The sequence below is a fragment of the Mustelus asterias genome, chromosome 15 (genome assembly GCF_964213995.1).
Source record: "Mustelus asterias chromosome 15, sMusAst1.hap1.1, whole genome shotgun sequence".
In the NCBI taxonomy this organism is placed as follows: Eukaryota; Metazoa; Chordata; class Chondrichthyes; order Carcharhiniformes; family Triakidae; genus Mustelus; species Mustelus asterias.
Genome location: NC_135815.1, coordinates 73075029 through 73088170, shown reverse-complemented (window position 1 = coordinate 73088170; position 13142 = coordinate 73075029). Strand labels below are relative to the sequence as shown.

General features: G+C 43.1%; 1 protein-coding gene across 1 annotated transcript in view; it reads right to left on the bottom strand.

The window, feature by feature from the left end:
- Nucleotides 1–13142, bottom strand: part of igf2r (insulin-like growth factor 2 receptor) — a 175573-nt gene that overhangs the window by 25864 nt on the left and 136567 nt on the right. Inside the window, exons 36-40 of the mRNA XM_078230119.1 lie at nucleotides 12315–12464; nucleotides 11885–12046; nucleotides 9334–9541; nucleotides 5413–5565; nucleotides 5094–5328 (exon numbers count right to left, since the gene is read on the bottom strand). Of these exons, the coding sequence (XP_078086245.1) occupies nucleotides 5094–5328; nucleotides 5413–5565; nucleotides 9334–9541; nucleotides 11885–12046; nucleotides 12315–12464 (908 nt within the window). The remainder of the gene's footprint in view (nucleotides 1–5093; nucleotides 5329–5412; nucleotides 5566–9333; nucleotides 9542–11884; nucleotides 12047–12314; nucleotides 12465–13142) is intronic.

The window sequence follows — 13142 nt, the reverse complement described above, 5'->3', positions numbered from 1 at the left end:
ATTTATACTGCAGAGTGAGGGAATGAATGATGAGTCACAGCCACAGAAACCAGGTGAAAAGACTGGTGTGAATGGCCAAACGGTAGAGAAGCTGAAATCAGAGGGTACAAATGTTGTTGTTTTTGGGGGGGGGGGGGGGGGGCGGGGGGGTTGGAAAGAGAGAATGAATGGGAGAGGGGTAAAAGGGGAAAAGGGGAAGCCCAGGGGGAGAAAAGGGGGGGGAACAGAATAAAGTAGGGGAAGAGTGGGGCGGGGCAGAAAAATAAAGACAGACAATAAAAGTAGACAACAGTAAAAATTAAATAAAATGAAAGCAAAGGGGTCAAGGTGGGGTAGAGCTAATCATCTGAAGTTGGTGAATTCGGTGTTGAGACTGGAAGGCTGAAAGTGCCTAGCCGGAAGATGAGATGCTGTTCCTTCAATTCGTGTTGAGTTTCACTGGGACATTGCAGCAGGCCAAGGACAGACATGTGGGGATGGGAGCAGGATCGTGTATTAAAATGGCAAGCAACTGGAAGGGCAGGGTTCTGATTGTGCACAGACCGAAGATGCTCAGCAAAGCGATCACCCAGTCTACGCTTGGTCTCTCTGATATAGAGACCACATTGGGAGCAGCGAATGCAATTCACCAAATTGAAAGAGGTGTAAGCGAAACGCTGCTCAACCTGGAATGAGTGTTTTGGACCTTGGATGGGAAGCACAGAAGAGGTAAAGAGATGTTACACCTTCTGCGATTGCATGGGAAGGTGCCATGAGTGACGGGAGAGATGTTAGGTATAGAGGAGTGGACTAGGTTATCCCAGAGGGAACGGTCTCTGCGGAATGCTGACAGAATTTCTTGAGTCTGAAATGGCAGACCCCTTATCCTGGGAATACATCCACTCTTCCCCCACCCCGAGTTGAGAATATAGCCCTCCCCCACCCCGAGTTCTAGACCCTCCCCCACCCCGAGTTCTAGACCCTCCCCCACCCCGAGTTCTAGACCCTCCCCCACCCCGAGTTCTAGACCCTCCCCCACCCCGAGTTCTAGACCCTCCCCCACCCCGAGTTCTAGACCCTCCCCCACCCCGAGTTCTAGACCCCCCCCACCCCGAGTTCTAGACCCCCCCCCCCACCCCGAGTTCTAGACCCCCCCCCCCCCCACCCCGAGTTCTAGACCCTCCCCCACCCCGAGTTCTAGACTCTCTAACCAGGAATATAGCCTCTCAGCATCTACTCACTACCATCTAGAAAGACAAGGGCAGCAGGGACACGGGAACACCACCAGGAAGTTCCTGTCCAAGCCATTTACCATCCTGACTTGGAAATATATCACCGTTCCTTCACTATCACTAGGTCAAAGTCCTGGTACTCCCTTCCTAACAGCATTGTGGGTGTGCCTACACCACATGGCCTGCAGCAATTCAAGGCAGTTCACCACCACCTTGAGGGCAATTAGTGATGGGGCAATGAATACTGGTCTGGCCAGCAAAGCCCACATCTCTTGAAAGAAGAAAAACCCCCTCAATTTTTTGATTGAACACAATCCTCTGTATTCTTCTAAACTCCAGGGAGTATAGGTCTATACAATCTTTCCACCGAGGACAACCCTCTCCTCCCAGGAACCAATCTAGTGAAAATTTGCTGCATGGCCTCCAAGGCAGCAATATCTTTCCTTGAGCAGAGATCAAAAATATACATACACTGTACTCGAAATGTGTTCTCACAAAAGCCCAAGACAATCACACCAAGACTTCTTTACTCTTGTGCTTCAACCTCCCTGCAATAAAGATCAATATACCATTTGCCTTCTTAATTACTTGCTGTACTTGCATATTAGCAATGTTTCTAATACAAGGACACCAGAATCCTTCTGAACACCATTTAATGGTCTCTCAAGTTAAAATATTGAGTTTCTATTCTTCCTCCCGAAGAATTACTGCACCCTATACTCTTATCTTCCATGTTCATCTCATTGCCCACTCACTTAATCTAACCACATCCCTTTGCAGACTTAGTTGTCTCAAATCTTACTTTCCCACCTAGCTCAATATTGTCAGCAAATTTGGATACATTTCAAACGATACATTCATTCTTCCCCCAAACTTGCATAAGCCTGTCAACCTGAAAATGACCCATTTATTTCTATTCTGCTTTTTGTCCTTTAACCAAACCTCTATGCATGCTAACATATTATCCCTATCCCATGAGTCCTTAACTTGTGCAAACTTGTGGTACATTCCTGAATGTTTTTGAAAGACCAAATACACTACTCACTGGTCCTCCTTTAGTCAGCTGCTAGTCATGTTTTAAAAAATCTCCTTTCAATAAACTGCTTAATCACATGATTTCCCAAGTGAATTGTTACCATTTGCTTAATAATGGACTCCAGATTTTGACAGAAGAGGGAAACTGATACAATTGGCAGAAGGATCGAGAACCAGGTTGACAAAAGAACCAAAAGGCGCCACGAAACAACTATGGTCATCCAATGTGTGGTTAAGTTCTGGAATGCACTGTCTGAAAGGCCAGTGGAGCCACATTCAATTATGACTTCCAAAAGGGGAATGAGGCAAATACTTGCAGGGATATGGACAAAAGGTGGGTGGCTGGATTACTCTTGGGAAAGCTGGCATGGACTTGACTGGCAAATGGTCTCCTTCTGTGTTGCAACAATTCAATGATTTTTCAAAGCAGGTAAAACCTATAGCAGAATCAACTTTCAGGCCAGGTTCATAAACACTTAAGACACAAATAGCAATGGCACAGCCAATTAAAAATCAAGTATTTTAATTGAATTGGTCTTATTGTTTGCTATACTCAGGATAGCAATCAATGTTATTTAGAATTTAGCTACAAGATTTTTAAAGACTTTTTTTTAAGTCCAAAATCCAGAGGAGACAATAATGTCCTCTCTGTCCTATACACAAATGGTGTTTGTAGGCAAGGAAGGGGAAGCCCAGTGCATTCCTATCCAGCATGCTCACCCCATCTTCCAAAAGTCCATGGGACCAAAACACATTGACCTGTGTATAAGACCATTACGCAACAGACACTCTTTCAATATTTGCTTCTTTTATAAGTAAATTTACAACTCTACCAGCAGGTAAACAACAAATTTAGATTTATCTTCTTGAAGTCAGTCACATCAAGAGTCCAACTTTTCCCTTTCCCCTAGATGCAAATGTAAGGGACTGAGAAAAATTTGTGGGGAAGACAGTTACCAGTGTTCTTTGTCCCTTGTGGATTTCAGTGTCCTGTTTGCCAGGCGGGTGCTGTGAACAGGATGCTGTTGGTTGAGTGATGTGGGCTGGGCCAATGGGATTGCTCTGGGGGCGGGAGGAAAAAAAGGCGCCAGGAAGTGAAGCAGCTGCAGAGCTGAAGAGGGAGTGTACAGAGAGCGAGCTTTTTCCAGGCAGTGAAAATTCGGTTTGGAGTGAGAGGCAGCCAGGCGTTCCCCTGCCTGTTCTTTTCATTACTGCCAAGGAGGACAGCATTCAGCGCACTCGACCTACGTTGCTGCACGGATAGCTCGCGGCACCTCTGCCTCCTGCGGCATCATCTTCCACACGTGTGTCTCTTCTGGACTGTGTGTGTGTCGTGAGTAACTGGTGGGGACTATACAATCCAACTGGAACAGTATCTACAAATGTGTTACTGAGGATCAGTTTCCCCATGTGTGCACCAACGGATGGGCCCCAACAGTTATAGATCAGAGCTCACGATTACAGTACTGACATTTATGGGTAAACAGAGAATTAGCCAAATCAACATCAACCGCTAGGAATTCGGGATCCTGTTGATTGAATATTTAAATAGTAGCCCCATATAGTGGTCAGCAGGGGGTTACACAAATACAAACTATGGATACAATGCTGCTGGTGACATCCATATATTTCAAGCTCCTATGAACAACATTTTATGTTTTGATATAAAATTTATTCATCAATAAGCAAACAACAGTAAAAGCTGCCCCAACCAAATTTCTAGGCTCAATATTTAAAACAGCTTAAAGTCACAAACACTTCAAAGTGGAAAACATAACCAGATCATTTAGGTTATTTAGCTTGTGGACTGTAGTTTGGACACTGCTAACCTAGACCATGTTGGAAAAGAACAGCAAGATCCCATCACAAATTGCTCCACCATCTTTCATAGTCTCCTTCATCTCCTACTTGCGTATAATTCTTAAAAAAAAATAGCATGCGTGTTAAAAGTAGATTCACTAGTAATATTGAATATAGAAATGCCTTAGTGGTGTATTCTAGTCACTTGGTTCCAATTAGTTTTCCAATAGATAGTTGAATTGGACAAGCACATTGAGGGTGGATTGGGGAGGGAGGAAGAAAAAGCAGGTTGGAATTTATTGTAATAAATGTATGAATTCAACATTCCAGAGGCTTATGATATTCCCAGTGCTTGTTCTATGTAAAAATGAGCATGTACAGTCAGTGACTTTTAAGAGGGGCAGGAAGGTTTTATACATGGAAGTTCAACAATTGTAGCAATAGCAATTTTTCGCGAGTCTAGAAATCATTTAGATATTTTATGATTTAGCACTTTTGTATTGCTAGAATAAATATCAGTCAAATGAACTTTGTTTTGAAAAACTTGACTTTCTAAATTAGTTTTCCCTCAGGGTTGAGAGCTGATTTCTTACTGAGGTACTATATCACAAGTAGAGCATCATTCAGTCTCATGCTCAGGTAGTTATTATTCACGTGTTCAAGATGGAAATATACATTATCAGTACAATATCTGACCAAGGCATAATCACAGCTAAGTTCGACCTCAACAAGGATCTGCAGATACACAAGCCCAGCATAAGCTGGGGATAGCCATTAGGAGAAACAACCATCATTTTTCTCTTTCAAAAACCACAGATCATCAATGCAACTCCACCTTTTGACCCTTCCTGAGATTAATTAACAGTAAAAACAAGAAATCAAACCTAGTACCTTCCTAGTCTGCAAGGTTCAGTTATCAGGTAGAGTCCAAAGTTCAGTACATATTAAAATATTGAATTTGAGTAGATTGCAACAATGGAAATACAGTGCAAACACTATACAAAAGTAGAAACACTCTCTATAAATGGTAGGAAAACTATAACTTACGTATAACCATCAGACATGAACTTCCATGATCCAGTAAGAGAAGAAAGCATCCTCAAATCATAGGTCTTATGACTATGAATCATCTTGCATTCCATCTGTTTGGGTGGACAAACTGCGTTTGTCTTCCATTCAAATGTTGTTGAGCAATCAAGGGTCTCGCTCAGTACCTCAGGGCTTCCACCTTCAACTGTTTCATCACATCTGAAGATGATTGTTGATCTCCGAGTTGCCGTTGCTGAAACCATTGAATTTAAGCAGTTTATTAAATAACAATTAACCCATTAGCTCACATACAAAAGCATTGGTTTTTGTCACATACCGTTACTACAGAAGCCCCATGCCTCATCCCTGTCATAGTCATCAGTTGTTGCACACCACAGAATTCCATCTGATCTCCCATCAGTCGTACAATCACTGTAAGATTTCTTGAAAAACTTAAAAGGAAATCTGCAAAGCTTTCTTTTTTCAGTCACTGTTAAAGGCAGAGGAAAAAGCACACAGGTCACCCCAAATGTAAGAGCTAAAGTCTAAGCTGACTGATGTATTGTGAACTCTTGATTTGCTGTTTAAACAAATAAAAGTAAACCCACAAACTCCTGTCACTGTTACCCTTCATCTTCCTACAGATCTACTCTTCCTTTCCTTTGATTTTCTGGGCTTCCTGTACCCACCTGGGTGGCATTCTCATTCATGAGTGGAGGCACAGACCATGCCCATCCAGGAAACTATAGAGAGCACAATAATCCAGTCTGACTGTGGCCCCATCCAAGATTCGCACTTGCATTTCCAGCAGGACAATGCTATAGGAACTGGGAAACATCCCAAATCTATTTCCTTACTCCAGCCCTGGGTACTACGGCAAGTTGCAGCTTCCTACAGACTGCCCTGCTAAGATCAACTAATTCAGAACAACCCGAGAAACCTGATAATATCAGGGTAGTACTGAGGGATGACATAGGCTCTGAGGAACAAAACGTGGAATCATTATGGGTCGAGATGAGGAATAGTAGAGGGAGAAAGACACTAGTAGGTGTAGTATGTAGGCCCCCAAATAATGTTGAGGTAGGGAGGGCTATAAACAAGCAGATAAGGGATGCGTGTAAAAACGGAACGGCAATAATCATGGGGGACTTCAACATGCACATTGACTGGCAGACTCAAGTCGGTAAGGGTGGAATGGAGGAAGAGTTCTTAGAATGCTGTCAGGATAGTTTCCTTGAACAGCATGTTACGGAACCGACGAGGGAACGAGCTATTTTGGATCTGGTATTGTGTAACGAGGTAGGTAGAATTAAGGATCTTATTGTGAAGGACCCTCTTGGGTCTAGTGACCACAATATGGTTGAATTTCTGATTCAGATGGAAGAGGAGAAAGTTTGGTCCCAAACCAGTGTCCTCTGTTTGAACAGAGGGAAATATGATAGGATGAGGGATGAATTGGCTAAGGTAGACTGGGAGAGCAGGCTGGCAGGTAGGATAGCTGAGGAACAGTGGAGGATTTTTAAGGAGATCCTTTTCAGTTCTCAGCAAAAATATATTCCAGCAAAAAACAAGGATTGTAAGAAAAGGGAGAACCAGCCGTGGATAACAAAGGAAATAAAGGAGAGTATTAAAATAAAAACAGCTGCGTACAGAGTGGCCAAAAATAGTGGAGAAACAAGTGATTGGGAAAAATTTAAGAAACAACAAAGAGAGACTAAGAAAGCGATAAAGAAAGGAAGGATAGACTATGAAGCTAGGCTAGCAATTAATATAAAAAATGATAGTAAAAGTTTTTATAAATATATAAAAAGGAATAGAGTGGCTAGAGTGAATGTTGGACCCTTGGAGGACGAGAGGGGGGAGTTAATAGTGGGAAATGAGGATATGGCTGAGTCTTTAAATAAGTTTTTTGTGTCGGTCTTCACGGTGGAGGACACAAATAGTTTGCCAAATATTAACGATAGAGGGTTGGCAGCAGGAGAAATACTTAATACAATTAATGTTACCAGAGAGGCAGTGCTGGGTAGACTAATGGGACTGAAGGTGGACAAGTCCCCGGGTCCGGATGGAATGCATCCCAGGGTATTGAAAGAAATGTCAGAGGTAATAGTGGATGCGTTGGTGATTATTTATCAAAACTCGTTGCATTCTGGGGTAGTGCCGGTTGATTGGAAAACGGCTAATGTTACGCCGCTGTTTAAAAAAGGAAGGAGACAAAAGGCAGGTAACTATAGGCCGGTCAGCTTAACGTCTGTAGTAGGGAAAATGCTGGAATCCATTATTAAAGAGGAGATAGCAGGGCATCTGGATAGAAATGGTTCGATCAATCAGACGCAGCATGGATTCATGAGGGGAAAGTCGTGCTTGACGAACATGTTGGATTTTTATGAAGATGTGGCTAGGGCGGTTGATGGAGGAGAACCGGTGGATGCGGTGTTTTTGGATTTCCAAAAGGCGTTTGATAAGGTGCCCCATAAAAGGCTGCTGAAGAAGATTAGGGCACACGGAGTTGGGGCTAGTGTGTTAAAGTGGATTGGGGACTGGCTATCCGACAGGAAGCAAAGAGTCGGAATAAATGGGTGTTTTTCCGGTTGGAGGAAGGTAACTAGTGGCGTGCCGCAGGGATCGGTACTCGGGCCGCAACTATTTACCATTTATATAGATGATCTGGAGGAGGGGACGGAGTGTAGGGTAACGAAGTTTGCAGACGACACAAAGATAAGTGGAAAAGTGAATCGTGTGGAGGACGGAGAAGATCTGCAGAGAGATTTGGACAGGCTGAGTGAGTGGGCGAGGATATGGCAAATGGAGTATAACAAAGAACAAAGAACAATACAGCACAGGAACAGGCCCTTCGGCCCTCCAAGCCCGCGCCGCTCCCCAGTCCAGGATTGAATCCTGAATCCAGGATCCCCGCCCAATTTTCCAGCCTATCTACATACTAATATCCTATCCCCGAGCTGTCCCTCACAGCTATGATGCTTTGTTCATCACAACCTATTAACTCACTCCTACCCCCCCATTCCAGACCATGTGATCTCCAGGGAGAGGCGAAAACCCAGAGTGAAAACCCCAGGGCCAATATGGGGAAAAAAAAATCTGGGAAATTCCTCTCCGACCCCGAGGCGATCGAAACGAGTCCAGGAGATCACACTGGCCCTGATCGGAAAATGCTTCCCAACCCTATTCATTTCCACTTCCACGAACACCATATGAATTCCCTGCCCCCGAGACATCCATGTTATCAACATAACGTTGATAAATGCGAGGTTATACACTTTGGAGGAAATAATAACAAATGGGATTACTATCTCAATGGAAACAAATTAAAACATGCTACCGTGCAAAGGGACCTGGGGGTCCTTGTGCATGAGACGCAAAAGCCCAGTCTGCAGGTACAACAGGTGATCAAGAAGGCAAATGGGATGTTGGCCTATATTGCGAGGGGGATAGAATATAAAAGCAGGGATGTCTTGATGCACCTGTACAGGGCATTGGTGAGGCCGCAGCTGGAATACTGTGTGCAGTATTGGTCCCCTTATATGAGGAAGGATATATTGGCATTGGAGGGAGTGCAGAGAAGGTTCACCAGGTTGATACCGGAGATGAGGGGTTTGGATTATGAGGAGAGGCTGAGGAGATTGGGTTTGTACTCGTTGGAGTTTAGAAGGATGAGGGGGGATCTTATGGAGACTTATAAGATAATGCGGGGGCTGGATAGGGTGGAGGCGGAGAGATTCTTTCCACTTAGTAAGGAAGTTAAAACTAGAGGACACAGCCTCAAAATAAAGGGGGGTCGGTTTAAGACAGAGTTGAGGAGGAACTTCTTCTCCCAGAGGGTGGTGAATCTCTGGAATTCTCTGCCCACTGAGGTGGTGGAGGCTACCTCGCTGAATATGTTTAAAGCGCGGATGGATGGATTCCTGATCGGTAAGGGAATTAAGGGTTATGGGGATCAGGCGGGTAAGTGGTACTGATCCACGTCAGATCAGCCATGATCTTATTGAATGGCGGGGCAGGCTCGAGGGGCTAGATGGCCTACTCCTGCTCCTATTTCTTATGTTCTTATGTTCTTATGTACACTGGTGCACCCCATGGGTAACATCTTTACTGAGTCGAAGTTCAGGCAAAATAAACTGCACAACTTGCTGCTTCCAAGCGCAAGGTAATCGATTGTGTACAAAAATACAGTTAAAGGATTATGATTCACAGTACAAAAGACACTTAGTAAACAAGTCAAATTAACTTCACCCATTACCTTTTGGGCAAAGATCACTACTGCTGTAGTGCAAAATTAAGGCCTGATCCTGATGTTTGTATTCCAGAGTCATTGCTTTTGGATTACCAAATGAAGCTGCTTCATCTCCTGAGACCAAACAGACAGCACTGTCTTTACACTTGTTGTCGGGTACATCAGTTACTGCTGTACATATATTAAGGTAATATGTCCTCTTTCCAGACTGAACCTGAGGGATCAAAAACATTGTCAATTATTTCAGAGCACTATCATAACACGCTAAAAGCAGCTTTTAAAATAATGCTCAAGGTAGGCATAAAGAAAGCATTCCTACTGTAGGGAAGACAAAAATGAAGGAATTAAAGGTAAAATAGTCACCAATAAATCCAGTGGGGAATTCAGAAGAAACTTAACAATTGTGTAAAGAATGAACAAGATACAAAGCACTTTTAGTACCGAAGCAATGTAGTCAGCACCCACAAGATCCTTTTGGTTTAACAGCCCAAACTTCACTTTGATTACGTTTTTACCATCTATGAACCCTTCCTTTTGTGTTAACCTGCTAATCTATTCTCAATCTGTGCCCCTACCCCCTTATTTCCTTTTTCAATTCTTCCCTGTATTTCTGTATTCAGCTTGGATTTACACTGGATTATGAACCAGTTATTTACCATAAGATTCCTTTCTCATCTTTCATTTTAATCTGTTTAGTCATCAGAGATGTTTCAGCTTTGGCTGTCCTTCCTTTCTGCCTTTTGGCAATGTTGCCAGCTGGCTGCCCCTTGATTTGAGGATGGTGCCTCCTCATGGTGTTTGCTTCTGCCATAGGTCCTCTCGTAACAGTCAGTTGATTTTCGACCCGCAGATCTTTGGGCACGGCATTCTATGAGGTAGTGAGATCTGGACTGCAGGATTTACTTCCTTTTCTTTCTTTGCTGCTACACAGACATACAGTCTGATGGACAAATTGCCACCACTCAAATTGGCAGCAAGTTCCTCCCATTCATTAAGGACAATGTTCTCGGGGAGAACTTCAGTGTCTTTTAAGCATTTTTTTGCCCTCCCTTTGGACATTTGTCATTTCAACTTTGGGAGATCAGGACCTGGCTGGGAAGACTATTTTCAGCCATGCAATGGCCAGTATATCGAGAGGCTGCTTCTCGTCTGTACTCTCATCAGCTTTCTGGAGGCTTCCTATAGCTAAGTTACAACTTTACCTGTCAATCTGAAATTTCATTTCCACAGGAGCATATCCCTTTCTAAGTCACTGAAATTGGTCTACCTCCAGCTGAACATATCTACGTTTGAGTTTTACTTGCCTTTTTCCTGAATACTTTAAACCCAATGACATTACTATTACTGTGCCCAAGTGATCTCTCACCGAATCACTCAACTTCATTCTCCAGAACTAGGTCCAACACTGTTGCTTCATTTGTTTAACTGGAAATACACTAAGAAAACTTCCACACATTTCAGGAATTCCTCCTCCTTTCTGCACTTCACACCATTTTCTCCCCAATTTCATCAGGTAGTTAAATATTCTCATTGCACCCTGGTGCAATGTGCCTGCAAATTTACTCCTCTATTTACTTCCCATTATTTGGTGACCTTTAGCATAGGCCCAGTTTTTCTATACTTCCTCAGTTATAAACAAAAATTCTGATCTCGAATCCTCAAGTATATGATTCTTAGTGCTGGACCATTGATTGATATTGCTTGCCAACCCACACTGTTACCTTCGCCAGGAATATTAATTGCTCATTCCTCCTCTTATTTCAGCGAGGTCACTATCCATATTTACTTATGTCTGTAACTTACCAATTCACTGACCACGTACTGGCCATTAAGTACATGCACTCCAAGTCCACGTTCATCTGCCACATATCTCCCACATTCCCTCCTATTTCCAAACTATTCTTTTTTCTAACACTTCTTTGGGTATTTCAGGTCTCTGTGCACTTTGTATCTCCTAATACAGGGCTTCCTAAATAGTGGATCGAGATCACCAGTGGAGAGATGAGATGAGCTGAGCTGCTGTGAAGCTCTGACTCAATAATAACAGCTGTGAGGTCCCTTTAAAATGACTGCGTTTTATTCTAATGGTGGATGTGATCTAATGGACAGTTTGAGGCCTGACTGTTGCTGCAAAAAGCGCCTGTGAAAAGATAAGATTTTTAAAATTTAAAAACCCTGCAGTTTAAACACTTCTCACTACGTTCAACCTCATTCACAACACCTCCAGCATCTGAACCCCAGCCATACCCTTACTCAGCAGCCGGGGGCCACCCACCAGCCAGCTCCCCACCTCCGCAAGCAATTTTCATACCCTCCAAATTTTCGCTCTTGGGCCACGTGAAGTCTGAGGGTGTTAAGACAGGGTCACACTGGGGGGAAAAAGTCTGGGAAGAACTGCATCTACCCTCTATTTATCCACATCCTCCATTGTCTTCATTCTCTTTGTAGTTGAAGGGACTCTCCATTTTTGTGTTGTCTACGAATGTTAATGTGTCACTTATACCCAAGTTCCAGCTAATCTGGAACTTGTTCACTTTCCCATAATCAATGTGATTACCTGGTATCTTCTTCCTGTCAAAGGAGACAGACTGAACGTGTGATGCAACTGCTCATCAGTTAGTGAACAGCCAGATGCAATCACCGAATCTGGACAGACCAGTGGAGTTGCCCATTCAAACACAAAGCTGCAATCTGATTTTCTCATCATCTTTGGTCTTCCCTGGAAAGAAAAATTGCCACAGAATGGATCACCATTTGAGCATATCACATTTAACACTACCTTTCCAAATCCATATAAAGGGAGAAAACAATATAAAAGCTAAGCTTTGCAAATGCACTGACTATCGCGTACAATATTTACACGAAGCTGGTCCATCTCAGTCATTATCTACATAAGACAATACAAGCCTTTTACTGTTACCTGCTCTATTTTAATAAACTCTAGACTTTATAGTTCAATTGTAGAATAGCCAAACAGAGTTTCTTACCAAGTCTACACCCCTGACACAATGAAATACAATGAGGGAGTCATAATTCAAACTCTGGTTGGTTTGACAGGTGGTATTGCTATTAAAGGAAATGTAGACTTCCTCAGATGCTGAATTAATCCGTGGAGGTCCAGAGATATAACCAATTGCCTAAAATAAAGAAAAGCAGCAAATTATTGAAACTGAGATTTTAGCATTAATTCTATTAACTTTTATTTACTTTAGTTGCATTGCTTTCATCTGAATGCTTCTATCAAAAAAATAAATGTGAAGCACAGTGATAAGACCATAAGACACAGGAGCAGAATTAGGCCACTCGGCTCAGTCTGCTCCGCCACTCAATCACGGCTGATTTCTTTCTCATCCCCATTCTCCTACCTTTTCCCCATAACCCCGGATCCCCTTATTAATCAAGAACCTATCTATCTCTGTCTTAAAGGCACTCAATGACCTGGCCTCCACAGCCTTCTGCGGCAAAGAGTTCCACAGATTCACCACTCTGGCTGAAGAAATTCCTCCTCATCTCGGTTTTAAAGGATCGTCCCTTTAGCCTGAGGTTGTGCCCTCTGGTTCCAGTTTTGCCTACTAGTGGAAACATCCTCTCCATGTCCACTCTATCCAGGTGATATTATGGAGAAATATGCATTTAGAAGATTTAAAAATATTTCCAAGAAGATAGTCATTTAATTTTCCTGTTTTGAAAGGAAGAAACTCACTATCCCCCCACATCCACGTGGAAGCAGCTAAAAACAGTCCCTTTCAAGACAGGTATACCCCTCAACAACTTGCACTTATGTTGCACTTACAAAGCATCCCAAGGCACCTCAT